The following is a 13,434-nucleotide window of genomic DNA, read 5'->3' as shown; positions in this document are numbered from 1 at the left end:
GATTTCTACGTTCCAGAACTTCAGGGTTCAATGTATTCAAAAGCATTCAACAAAGGCCCTCTTTCCAAACACATAAGTCAACCCTACGGCAATTGACCCTAGGGGTAAGAGTCTCCATTACTGTTTCTAGTGGCCCCTGAATATAAGCCCCAAGTTTTTAACTCACACTTTAAGGGCTCAGGTAACCTTACTGGTTTTCTTCAGCATGTTCAATGAACATTACCTGAAGGGCAGACTTATATGCCCTGTTTTATAACACCAGGCACAGGGGAAGCATTCCCCAGTGGGACATAATGTCTATCCCCACAATGTAATCATGCAAAAGAGATGCAACCATCTTACACAAAGCCTGCTCAATAGACCAATTTTCTTACAGATTTTGTTTCAACTCCATCAACTCTTCTATCCTTAACCTTAGCCTTCGTTAGAACCCCATCAAGTCTTGATCTTAAAAGGATTCCCAGAAACTTTTCCTTTTTATCCCACAGCCATTTAATCCATTCCTGTATAAAAGGCGTTGGGGTCCCCAGTGAGGGGTGGAGCCGAGGGATCCAGGCCCCTTTATCAATCTTAAACTTGATTAACTGGCTTAACTGTTGTTCCAAGCAATTGCTAGTGAGGTCTCTCAGTGTAATTTTTTCCTTCCAGCCCCTTAAATGTTTCCAAACTGGGGTACATAGAGTGAACTTGTTTAGGGCTCTTTAATGCTGAGTGGACCCCTAGAAGGTTCCTTTGGCACATCCAACCTTAGGTAGTGCTTTACCAAAGACTTTGTTTTAATTCCATCAATGTCAGTTTTATTTATCCCATTTCTTAATAACAATCTAAAGATTCCCATCCTGCTGGGACAAGTCCCATGACTTTCCCCTTAATAACCCATTCTATTCCCTAGTGAACCTAATTAACATTCATTAACTTAATATGTTTTTATTAGCATTTGAAGGACCCAGTGAGGGAAGCAAAAATTCAAACAGGCTTCCTGAACAGGTGTGCTTTTTTTTTTTTTTTTTTAACTAAAGGAGTTCTTAAGGTTAGTTAGTCGTTATATTTCTTTGTACCCACATTTTAATTTGGTCTTTCCATAGGGACCAATAAAACAGCTGTTTACAATGAGAGCACTCTAAAAATTTACCAATTTAGAAATATTTCCAATTTAAAAGTTCGATCAGTCGGCCACTGAGGAATAGGATCTTAATAGGGACTCAAAGCATGAAAGGGATGTCCCCATAAGATTGTGCAAAGGATTGCAGCACTCACAAGCTTTGAGACAGATTCAGATACTGGTAAAAAGGTTAGCTAGTCACCTATAATAAATGAAGGCCTTTGAAGAATCTAGCCAGTAAAATTCCAGTCTAGTGCCCAGTCTGGTCACTCTTTGGGAGTTAGCCAAAGCAGATATATCAATAGCCTCTGTGCTTTACCAAATATGTGGAAGGGAAGGAAAATGCCCATCTTGATCTAACTGTAATCATAGCAATTACACCCGCAGTGATGGTTGTTGGCAGAGATTACATCGCTAAAGTGCTTTTATCTTGCTCCAAAGCAGTGATGGGAGGAAGACCAAGATAAGGGAAACAGGGCAGCTGGGAGGGAAGCACAATTTGACATGGTGGGTTAGGATAACCAGAACACCAGGTTCCTCCTTCTGGTGGAATTTAATCTGAAGATTAAAGGAGACTCAAGTCAGAACATTCAGTGTACTGGACTGTGACTTGCAAAAACTGGTACAATTGGACCAAGTGATGAACAAACCTCCTGAAAGCTATAGAGACCAAGCGTAATAGGCCCATTTAACGTGCCCACCAATAATAATAGTCTCCTGAATTTCTTTGAAGTTGTTCTCTTGGTCTTAACATTCTTAATTTTTCTTAAATGCTACTGAAGATCCAGAACATTATAACCAAAAGAGCACTCAGTAGCATATCATTTCCCCACTTGTAGATGCTATATTTGGCTTTCTTCTCTTGTGCTTTTAAATAGTATTTATTACCTACAAGTTTTCATTAGTACTTGCTAAGTGACTTCTATCACATAATAGGTGTAGCCTTCTATAATAAAAAAATAAAATTTAAAAACAGATAGATGAGAAAGTGATTATTCTCAGTATTAAAACATAACGTTCCCTTTGCAAAAGGCTTCACAACTGGGTTCCTTTGGCTGATAATTTCCCCTAGGGCCTTTAGAATTAATTTAGCTACACTTACCTTACAAACTACTTTGAGTACTATTTACAGAATTTCAAACTGTCCCCCAAATCTGTCCATCAACTTCATCAAGTGGAATTATCAACACTTGTTTTCTAAGGTGAACTTTAATAAAATACTTCCCTTATTAACTCCATAATTCTAACTCAGCATACTTTATAGTTGTGAAAAGCTGCCTCCAAAATATGATCTTTTGCTACAAGAAAAAAGTGCATCTACTCTATGGCAGGAAAAGAAACCTTTAAAAAAAAAAAGCTAGAAGCTAGAGGCTTTCACTTGGCATTGTCAGTATTTCTAACTATTCTAGTCTGCATGAAATGGTATCTCATTTTGGTTGTTAAAAATTTTATTGACACAGAACATTTCCACTTATCTAAGTTTCCTTACGTCATTTGATTCCATCTCCTGGCCTGCATCTCCAGGCAATCACTGGTCTTCCTTCTCACAGCCGTTTTGCCTCTCCTGTTGGCTTTAATTTGCATTTCCCTGATGACTCATGATGTTGAGTACCTTTTCGTGTATGTATTGACCATTACTTCCATCTCCTTTAGTGAAGCATCTTTTGAGCTCTTTTCCAACAGTATTGTCTTCTTTATGAAGACAATATATATATTGTCTTATATATTCTTGTATATAAGTCCTTTGTCTGATTTATGTAAATACTTCCTCCCAGTCAGCAGCTTGCCATTTAACTTTCTTAATGGGGTCTTTAGAAGAGGAGTTTTAAACTTGAAAAGCTTCAATATGTCCATTTTTTCTTTGATGGTTAGTGACTGAGTTCTGCCTACCAAACTTCAAAAAGATTTTCTCCCGTTTCCCTGTAGAACTTTTAGTTTTAGTTTTAAAATCTGTAGTCCTTTTTGAGTTAATTCTGTATATACTGTGAGATAAGGGTTAAGGTTCAATTTTTTTTTTCCATAAGGAGATCCAGTTGTTCTTGAAATATCAGTTGAAAAGACTGTTTTTCTCCCATCAAAGTACCATGACACTTCTGTCAAAAATCAATTGAAATAAATGTGGAGATATATTTCTGGGCTCTTCTCTTCCGTTGATCTATGATTATCCTTAGGCTAATATCTACTAGCTTGATTATAGTTTCATATAAGCCTTGCTATCAAGGATAAATGTGTTCTTTTTTAGAATTATGTTAGCTATTCAAAATTCTTTGCATGTCCATGTAAAATTTAAAATCGGTTCGCAAATGTCTACTCAAAAAGCCTGTGGGAATTTTGACCAGCATTGCTTTAGAAATCTACAGCTAAATGGGGGAGAATGGAACTGTCTCCCAATCCATAAATATGATGCATCTTTTTATCTGGGTCTTTAAAAAAATTTCCTTCAGTAATGTTTTGAAGTTTTCAGTGTACAGTTTTTTCACATTTTTGAAAATTTGGCCCCTACTTAATTTTTTGGTGCTATTGAAAAGTATATATGAACTTTGTGCACATTATACAGATATAAAATTGATTTGTTAATGCTGATTTATCTTTTGCAACCTTGTTAATTCAGTTATTAGTAGCATTCTTCTAGTCCTTAGGGTTTTTTGGGTTTTGGTGAGTTGTTTTTGGTACGTGCTCATGCCATCTGTGAATACAGTTTCACTTCATTCTTCCCAATCATTATTGCACTGACCAGGACCTTGTATACAAGTCTGAAGAGAAGTAGTGAAAACATACATCTTGGTGCAGGGTCCAAGTGTTCAATATTTTATCCTTAAATATGATGTTACCGTTAAGTATTTTGTGAATTCCCTTTATTAGGCTGAGCAAGTTCCCTTCCATTCCTTGTTTGTAAAACACTGTATCCAGTGAAATGATCACATGGTTTTTCCTCAATTCTGTCACTATGGTAAATAAAACTAATTGATTTTCAAATATTATAATAATCAACTGTATAAAAAATTCCTTTTCAAACATTGCTGGATTCAAATTGCGAATATTTTGTTGAAGACTTTCGGGACTTTTTAAAAGGGTAATTAGCTTGGAGCTTTCTTTACTTGAAATATCTTTGTCTCATTTTGGTATAAGGATAATGCTGGCTTCATAAATAGGGTTCCCTCCTCTGTTTTCTAAAATCCTATGTAATATTGGTATAATTTCACCCTTAAATGTTTGCTAAAATTCCCCAGCAAAGCTGTCTGGGTTTGGAATTTTCTTTGTGGAGAGGGCATTCATTCAATTTCTTCAAACAGATAAGGGAATATTCAAATTTTCTATTTCTTTTCATGTCTGTTTTGGTAATTTGTGTCTATCATCTAAGCTGACAAATTTACTGGTATATAATGTCTAAACAAAGATAAAGGGGACGAAGGCCAGACTTTCCTTCGGGTGAGGCTCAACTCCCGACTACACACTGACCTTGTTATTAGGAGAGTCATACCATCTGCAACCTACTGAGAGACAGGGAGTAGGTGCAGCAAACACCATAAAACTGGTGAATCCAGGGTGAAGGGTATATGGGCATTCACTGTACTATTTTTACAGCTTTTCTGTAGATTTAACATTTGTCCAAAGAGAAGTTAAATGATATATTCATATTCCATTAGCCAGTAATTTAAAGAAATAATCAGAAAAACACACACGTATTCTGCATAAGGAGTTTTATCATGGATCAAAGTTTGAAAAACACCCTAAACATCCCACAAAGAGGATTTGATAAACAACTACAGTATGACACAAAAAAACCCCAACAACAACAAAAACAACAATTTTGTCAAAAGTATCCATGTGGAAAATTCTCAATACAGATAGACTATTGAAGGAAAAAGCTGTAACACTGGCTATATGACCCATTCTATATGCATGGGAAAAAGACTGCAAAAAAAAAAAAAAAAAAAGCAAAAAAAAGTAGTTGTCTCAGAGTGGTGGGATTACAGGTGAACTTGACTCTTCTCCATTCTCCTCTTCTGAATTTCTTGAAGGATGCCAGATAATCTCACCACTCTAGGGGCAACAGAAAGGAGCGCCTGCAATTGATTTAAGGGCTTAGCAAGACAGGAGGCATGTGTCTGGATTAACCCCAACAAGGAGATCCTGCAGGCAGTGGTGATAACTGGCCACAAAGGAGCCCAGCAGAGTGGAAACATCAGCGGACTGGAGGAGAGGCACACAGACTCTGAGTTCTGGTCTCACCCCCTCTAAAACAGGCAAAGGTTGGGAGATTAAGTAAGATGGCACCCGTGAAAAGGTAAAGGTTCAGACAAATGTAACAGCAACTGCCTTTCTACTTTGTCCCACAAGTACATTAATGGCCTTGGTACCTATTATTACAGGAAATCCACATGGACCAATGAGATCTAGAGAGAGGGGAAAACCGCCCCAAGCCATAAAAGTTGGGGTGACTCCAGGCCTCTGGATAGGGCAGCTGCGTCATGTCACCCTGAGCACAACGCTGTGTGCACTGCATGAGTGTCCTAGGCTGGAAACTGAGGAACCAGCAGAATTTCTTCTTGAAAGGCCTTTTTGAGTCAGCTAGTAACCACGAGTAGAAAGATTATGAGCAGACAGGGAGCCAGAAGCCAGGGATGAGACAAGATATCTGCCGAACCTGCTGCTGGAGATACGGCAGGAAGATGCAAAGACTAGCTGTAGAGGAAAGAAATATTTCTTTCTACCTTAAAAATTTTCCTCCCTGTAATGCCTGGGATGAGTCTTTCTGGGTTTTGGGTCAATGACGACACTCACAGCAAGGAGTTCAGCCTCTCACACCGAGATTCCTGTTTTACGAAAGTGATCTATTCTTAAGAGTGAGACTGACCCATTTATTTGATTACATCACTACTAAATCATACTCAGATTCACTTAAAAAAAACCTCACTGCTTTCTGCATTAGGAACAATGAAAGCAAGAAACTGTCAAATCGAGATACTGAGAGGTAGGATTGAGGACTGGACACTGAAACTGTAAAAATAATACAAATGCAAACTCCAGCAGTGAAATTCAGGAGATTTATTGTAAACAGGATCACCCTGGCACTCCACCACACACTGGCTGTGTCACATGCTCTCTCTTCCACATCAACTAGTGGAAAAGAAGACTTTAAAAAAAAAGTCGCAGGCAACTAACACCTTAGTGTGTTTCACAAATCTCATGTACTGGGCACTGAGTAAAGAGCCGTATCCGGGGTAGTCTGTTATTGCTCATGGACTGCAGCTTGCACCCATTTAGATGAATCCGTTAGTATGCCCGAGTGATCCAGTGGTAGTTCTAGATCAAATCTGGAAACCAGACAATGCTGGAGCACGTTGAACAGCAATCACAGGTTTCTGGAAGACTACATGACATGCCTTTCAGATTTCTTCATGTGACTTTCTCATAAAAATGACACTGTTGATTTCAACCCCCACCCCCTTTTTAAAAAAAAGAGTTAAAAGTTATCCAATAGCACATAATTTTCCACAGAAAAGGTATAGGTGGATCCTCCAGTGGTAGATTTAAACACTCAGGACTAGGTTTCAATCCCTCTCATATTTATTTGCAGTTTGATGAAAAGCTGCATAGTCTACAAATGCATAAAACCAGAAGTTAGTGATGACTCACACACCTTCTGATGGACAAAGACAGGCTTCGTACTAGGAAGCTCTTGAAGGTAAGGATAAAAAGACGGTTACAGCACCACATTTATCTGACGGTAGACATGGAGCCCTGCTTTCAGAAGCAGCCTCCACAGTTGTGATTATCATTCTTGCCCCAAATTCAGATTATTTGGAAAAATGGCAAATGTGAAAACTTAAGATGTGAAAAGACATGACTCTACAGAAAGAAGTCCTGGCAAACCAACTCATATGGAGGTAAAATGTCCTCTGAAAATGCCATTCTTTACTTTGCCTGAGTTAGCAGACAGCAGGGCCACTTACTGTTTCTATTATCTGTATGTTTCCAATTGCTCTTGAAGTTTATTAACAGTAAATATTTCAAAACAGCTGTTAAATCTACAGTAACAATTTCATCTAAAATATTATCTGATAAAAAAATATTCTTTAAAAGTTCACTCCAGTCACCATCTGTGTGTTCATATGTTTATATTTATATTGTCAAAAAATAACTTAATACTTAAGGCAATATTAGACTGGCAGCAAGAAGGGATTTTAGTCTCTATGGAGATCACACTATTTAAGAACCCTAAGCTTTCATTTTATACCTTCAAAAAGGTATCTTTACACTTGTTGCCTTTTAAATTCATAATGGGGCAAACATTTTGGTTTGTATACTGACTGCAATTTTACAGGTGTTTAGAATAGCTGATGTTGGAAAAGCATGTCACACACTCAGTGGGATCTGAAGTCGACCCTATTTGTATTTGTTAAATAAATACAGTAACATGTTGATGGGAAAAAGTGAAAATGATGGAACACTGCAAACCAACTATGAACAACAAGAATATCAATATAAGTCAATCAGAAAGAAACAAATCACAGAAATCCTGAGAAATTCAGTTTGGGACAAAATTGATGTACGGTAAGTCTGTATTTCTAGCACTGTAAATAAGTAGGATGTTCTAGAGTTTTCCAGCATTTTACTAGTTTGAATAAAAAACATGTTCAAATTTTACAAAAAGATTAAAACCATGCCTTATATAATCAGCAAGTTCACTAATAAAAGAAAATTACATTGCTCTGTTCATTATCTGCCAAATGTAATGTTCTCCATTATTTACATGAAACCATTAAGTAGAAAGCAAAATTGAGAATCAACTTTTAAAAAGGTATTTACCTTGCTGTATGTTTCCAAGTCTTTTCTGTCAACCTAGGAGGCTTTTAGAAAAAAGCTAACGTATTTTTCTTCTGAGAAGTCACTATTTTACAGAATAGGGAAGGAAGATTCTATAGGAATATCATTGATCATTTTAATTATTGTTATATAAGGGACATTTCTCTTAGTAATGAAAAGAAAACTTTTAAAATATTTAAGAGGCATGTATTTTAAAAATACTCTACATCTATAAGATTTCATGATTTAATTACTTTGGATTTTTAAAAAATATTTCTACATAATGACATTTAATGACTTTTTTTTTCCTGTTTGTCTCTCTAATAGTGAACTAGAAACTATTAAAGTGGCCAAGATTATTTTCCTAGCCCTCGGAAGACTCAGGAATGCATCCACTTGCACTTTTCCGCCTGTGGGGAATCTTCAGAGTTTTGCAGCCATGAAGTTAATATGTGGTTTCACAAGGGGAAACAGTGGCAAACCACGCTTGAACTCGGTCATGTTCTGAATCACTTCAGGCTGTAAAGGAAAAAAAAGTTTTCTCTTAGTGTATTTAGCCTAGAAAGAAGAGTGAACAGGACATCAGCCTTTTTTTTTTTTTTTTTTTTTTTTGCACACACACACACACTAGTTTCTACACCATATATTATATATTATGTCTGCTGATCCCTCTTCTAGGGCCAGATGGAAGATGCTTGGCTCTCCTCTGGGCACTCAATGGTGGGCAAACCGAGGTTCCAGCACTGAGGCTTTGGTGGAATGGTGTGCCCATCTGGCAAGGGCCTGCTTATACTGCCAGCTCCTCTTCCTGCAAGTAAATGCCAGCCTTTCCAGATGATTAAAATGCACAAGCACCATGGAGAAGACTGGGGACAAATGTGACTGGAGACGACACTGCGGAGTAATACAACTGTTCAAACCAGAGGCAAAGGCAGAAAAGGGCAGAGGTTGAGTCTCTGCAGCTGAAAAGGAAAAGAATGGTGGTCTGGTCTTTAAGGAAGCCCTAAAGTAGAGGCCCGAACATTTGGTGACCTGAAACCTCTAGGTCTTACGTGCCCTGGTGAACAAGCTCCTTCTAAGTAGGGAGTCCTCTAACCTCTAACAGTGCAACCTAACATGACATGTACATTTCTTACTTGTGGCAAGGCTGGTGCTTCTGACAAATTTATATCATTTTGACATGGGAATTCTCCAACCACAGGACCTACAAAAAAACGAAAGGGTTTAATGTTTTGCACTTACTGATACTAGCATACAAAAGCAACTTTCACCAAGAACAAACAAACAAAAACAAACCAGACTCAGCTCACTAAAAAACTGCACCAGGCCCACTCCATGTACTTCTTAAAGCCTCTCAGGCTGCATGCTCCCAAGGCTTTGACTGCTCGTCCTGCCTCCTATCCAGAGTCCCCAGCGATGGCTGATGGTGTTACTGTGCTTATGCAGCCTCAGCAGCAGCTGCTTTAATGCCCAAGTCTGAGCTCACTGGACCCTGAGCCTCTGGTCACATGGAAGGGCCCAGTAAAACAACTGAGAACGCCAGCGGAGTTCACGGTCATGGGGCAAACCCTGGCTAGTCAGAGACAGAAGATGGGAAGGGCTGAACGGACAAATTGCTCACCCATCCTCCCCACGTGCAGTGGTTCCACACAGCTTCTCTGGAGATGTCCTACCAGCAACTGGCCATGTCTTCTTATAGAGCTGTCAGCCAGCTCAGCACTGTGCCATCGGGTGCTGGTACTCTCCCTCACTGCCTCATTTCCCTTTTCCTCTTATTTTTGCTTTGATAGATTAGACCCTGTTTCCAATGAGTTCACCTTCTGTGCCCCTTTACCTCCTGGTGCTCTGTAAGGGATGTGGCTATGGCATGGGACAGCTATCACGTACTTAAAAATATACTTAAAAAAAAAAAGAAGTCAATACTCAATACTTACAAGAATCCATTTCTCTGGCAAGAACATGGACGGACACCTTATGTCTCCTCGGGGCATCTACCGCCAACATTTCCTAGGCGGGAAGAATAGCAAGGTCACCCTTTTGCCTCACTAAGGAACCTAAAATGAGGTGCTCTCTTACACCCATAAAGTATCACCTCTCACAAAGTCAGAAACAGAAAAGAGGCCTCCCTTTCTTTGCCCTCACAGTATTTCATTTAAACAAAGATTAGGAGGGTAGGCAAGAATTATTCTTAACCCCAACTTACAGATGAAAACAGTGAGCCCAAGAAGATGAAGTGCTCAAACTCCCAGGCTAGTAAGTACCTGGGCTGGGGTTAAAAACCTAGCCTAGGACTTATGGGGGTGTGACACAGGGCTGCACCTAGTGACTGTCAGCGTCTGCAGAGACAGTGGCCTGAGCTTAGTCAAGGGACAACCATAACGCCTGTTCCCCTAAGAACCTTCTCAGCTTCTGCACCAGGGCACTGCTGTGGTTCTTCACCTACCAAAAGAGAAGAAAACTAACATTCCTCAAGTCTTGCCTTGTATCAGCCTCTCTCTTATGTTAGCTCACTTGATTCTTTTTAAGCTAAGTGTTACGATGGTTCCTATTTTAGAGACTTGGATGCTAAAACACAGAGGATATGACAGACTGTAAGGATGGTCTCAGACATGAGGTCTGCTTGTCCTCTCCATCCCACCACGATGCTTGCAGGGACTCCCCTTAGTTACTGCCAAGAATGCCCGGCGTGGCAGGCTGGCAGAAGGATCCCGTGGGGAAGTGTCTCCTCCTTTTCCTTCTCCTTAGTGCTGGACCTGTATCTGCCTTTTCCAAAGGGAAAACACACCTTGTAATGAAGCTTCCCCTGATGCCTCAGCCAGAAGTATTGTTTTGTATCCTCAGAGGAAGACATTGTCAGCAAAGCTAAGCTGACTCCCGGTTATTTACAGAGCAGTTATCATATAAGTCTGGCCCTGTGCAGCTACAGTGGAAGCCCTGCTTGCAGAACAAACCTGACCACAGCTCCCGCCAGCTGGCGGAGCAGCCTCTTTCAGCAGCTTAGTCCAGGTTTGCCTCCAGTAACGTGCAGTGCCTCATCTGAGAGCATTGTACTTACTGGAGTAAAAAAGTAAAGGTTGGCTTCCAAAGATCCGTTCTAGATCCCTTTTCACCCAAACTTTCACTGCTCTCTTAAGCTGTATTGGTAACAGTCGAACACCCTCTTCAGTTTGAGACTGTTCAATTTCCTGACCATCTTAGGACAATCCCCATTTTTCTAAAAACCAATGAACCAACCAACAGACTCACTGCTTTTTCTTCCAAACTGTATTCTAAGGAACACTAGAGTCTTAGGAGATATTTACAGATATTCTGTGCAAAAAAGAGGACCCATAGTGAAATCATCTTATGAAATATTTTGTTAATCGAAACTATACAAATGCTGGGCTAAAGAAATCTTGACTATGCAGCTTCTTAGAACTTTTAAAAGGCTAACAAGCTCTGTGATTCTCCAAGCTTGGGAATAAAGAGTGAGGTCATTCCCAAACTACATGGTCACGAAACCCTTTTTCCTAGGTACCCCTTATCTTGTAGAACACAAGTGTACCACAGAACATAGCTACGGAAATGCTGTCCTAGATTTAGCTTAAGCTTGGTAATAAATACTCTTATTTTTTATGACAAGAAAGAGTCAGTCTTATAACTACTATTTTCACAAATTTAGTAATCTGGTACCACTTGTAACTTCAAATAAATGTTAGAATTTGTGGAAGGAAAGACAAATCTTCATTTCTTCTGGAAACATTACAGTAAGTTATGTTAAAACATCATTCTTTTCGAACATATATAACTAATAATGCTTTAAAATGGATGTCTTAAGAACCCAAAAGAGCTGAACATGAATACCCTCTTTTGTAGGCAACTGAGAACAGATAACTAACCTCACAAAGTTTAACAGTCTTAAGTAGTAAATCAACACAACTAAAACTTACTTTATAACATCAAGGAGGAAAATATACTCTGATTTAAAGCATGCTGATTAAAACATTTAAAATCACTGGGATTGAGTATTACTAATAAAGAGATAACAACAATAAAGACTATTTATTAAATGCTACTAAGTGCCAACCACTTTACATACTTCATGTCAACGAATTCTCCAATTAATCTCTATTTTGTAAATAAGGAAGCTTAAGTAACTTGGCCAGGGTCACAGAGCTAGCTAGTTGGTGATGGGGCTGAGCCCTAAGTCTGTGTTCAGAAACCATATATGCTCCGGCTGCTGCCCCACAGGTAAGAGAACCTTGGAAGAAGCTGAGGTCACTGAGTGAGGCTGGCTGGCGGAGAGCCGGGTGGCGGGCGTGCGTCCTGGAGCACAGCTCCTGCACCTCTCTGCCCCTCACAGACCTACCGCAGAGCTCTCTTCATAGACACACAGAGTATCTGGCCTTATACTTCATATCAGAATCTTGTCTCGTATATTTTTTTATTAAAAAATGTGTGTTTATTACATACATAGATATTTTAAAATAGATTATTTTTTAAAGCAGTTTGGGTTCACAGCAAAACTGAGTGGAAGGCTCACAGATTTCCCACATACCCACTGCCCCTTTACAGGTCTAGCCTCCCCCTTATCAAAATATATGTATTTTTAAAAGACTATCACTGCCAGAGCAAGACTAGTTTAGATGAGACTGTCTTCCCCTACACAATGCAAGGGAGCCATGAGGTAAAGAAAATGGTAACGTGCCCAGCCAACCACTTCCATAGCCAACATGACTCACATCCCATTGCTGAGAAAGGTACATTCAAAATGCTGCATTTTACTGTCAGATTTTAAGCCTAAAATTGCTGTTGTCTCTCTTTTCTTATTGCTAAGGCATTACTGGCTATATTAATATTTGTTTCCACATGCAGGAATCCAGCAGCCTTGTTCTGCAGAGGATCTGGGGGAAGAAGTCTAAGTAACTGGTAGACGGTGCAAGGTATCCTTTTCCTCTAGGAAACTATCAGCACCCGCAGGTCAGGGACTATTTCCTTTCCCTCACTCTCCCACATAGCGGCAACAGCGGTGGATTAGATGTGATTAGCCTTTACTGTACAACTAACTTGACAAAATCATCCTAATGAGAACTGCAAGTATTGACCCTCATATGAGCACTTACATTCCTGAAAAATGACAACGTAAGGCAGATGATATCCCTCCAAAGTGATGTTAGCACAAGGCAGGGCTGAGTTCCTGACCAAACAACTGGTGCCTAATAAATCAGGTATGAACCAGGAGAAGTGGCTAAGGATGCTAGATAGGGTATAATTCTAAGGCACAGTGGTAATTACAGACTATAATTATGCTCCTTGTCCTACAAAATAATAGACATAGAAGTATTTTACACAAGTTAGAGGCCCTAATACATTACAAAGAATACATGTTAATACTTTAGGTACAACTCTACTGCAGTGTAAGTTTTTAATTTCTGCACTTAGCATGCTTATTACATATTATATGCCCACTTAAAATTTTTGCTACTCTTAGAATTTTGTTATAGGTGGGGAAATTTTAGACGGTGTAAACCACTTAAAGCTGT

The 13,434-nt window shown here is 39.2% G+C and overlaps 1 protein-coding gene across 3 annotated transcripts in view; it reads right to left on the bottom strand.

Moving 5' to 3' along the window:
- Positions 1 to 6,136: 6,136 nt before the first annotated feature.
- Positions 6,137 to 13,434, bottom strand: part of IDE (insulin degrading enzyme) — an 89,148-nt gene continuing 81,850 nt past the window's right edge. For all 3 annotated transcript variants that reach the window (XM_074373953.1, XM_074373952.1, XM_045507369.2), the window contains exons 23-25: positions 9,847 to 9,919; positions 9,049 to 9,116; positions 6,137 to 8,431 (exon numbers count right to left, since the gene is read on the bottom strand). In XM_074373953.1, the coding sequence (XP_074230054.1) occupies positions 8,336 to 8,431; positions 9,049 to 9,116; positions 9,847 to 9,919 (237 nt within the window). In that variant the 3' untranslated portion in view covers positions 6,137 to 8,335. The remainder of the gene's footprint in view (positions 8,432 to 9,048; positions 9,117 to 9,846; positions 9,920 to 13,434) is intronic.

The sequence above is a fragment of the Camelus bactrianus genome, chromosome 11 (genome assembly GCF_048773025.1).
Source record: "Camelus bactrianus isolate YW-2024 breed Bactrian camel chromosome 11, ASM4877302v1, whole genome shotgun sequence".
NCBI classification, from domain to species: Eukaryota; Metazoa; Chordata; class Mammalia; order Artiodactyla; family Camelidae; genus Camelus; species Camelus bactrianus.
This window is presented reverse-complemented; position numbering and strand designations above follow the sequence as displayed.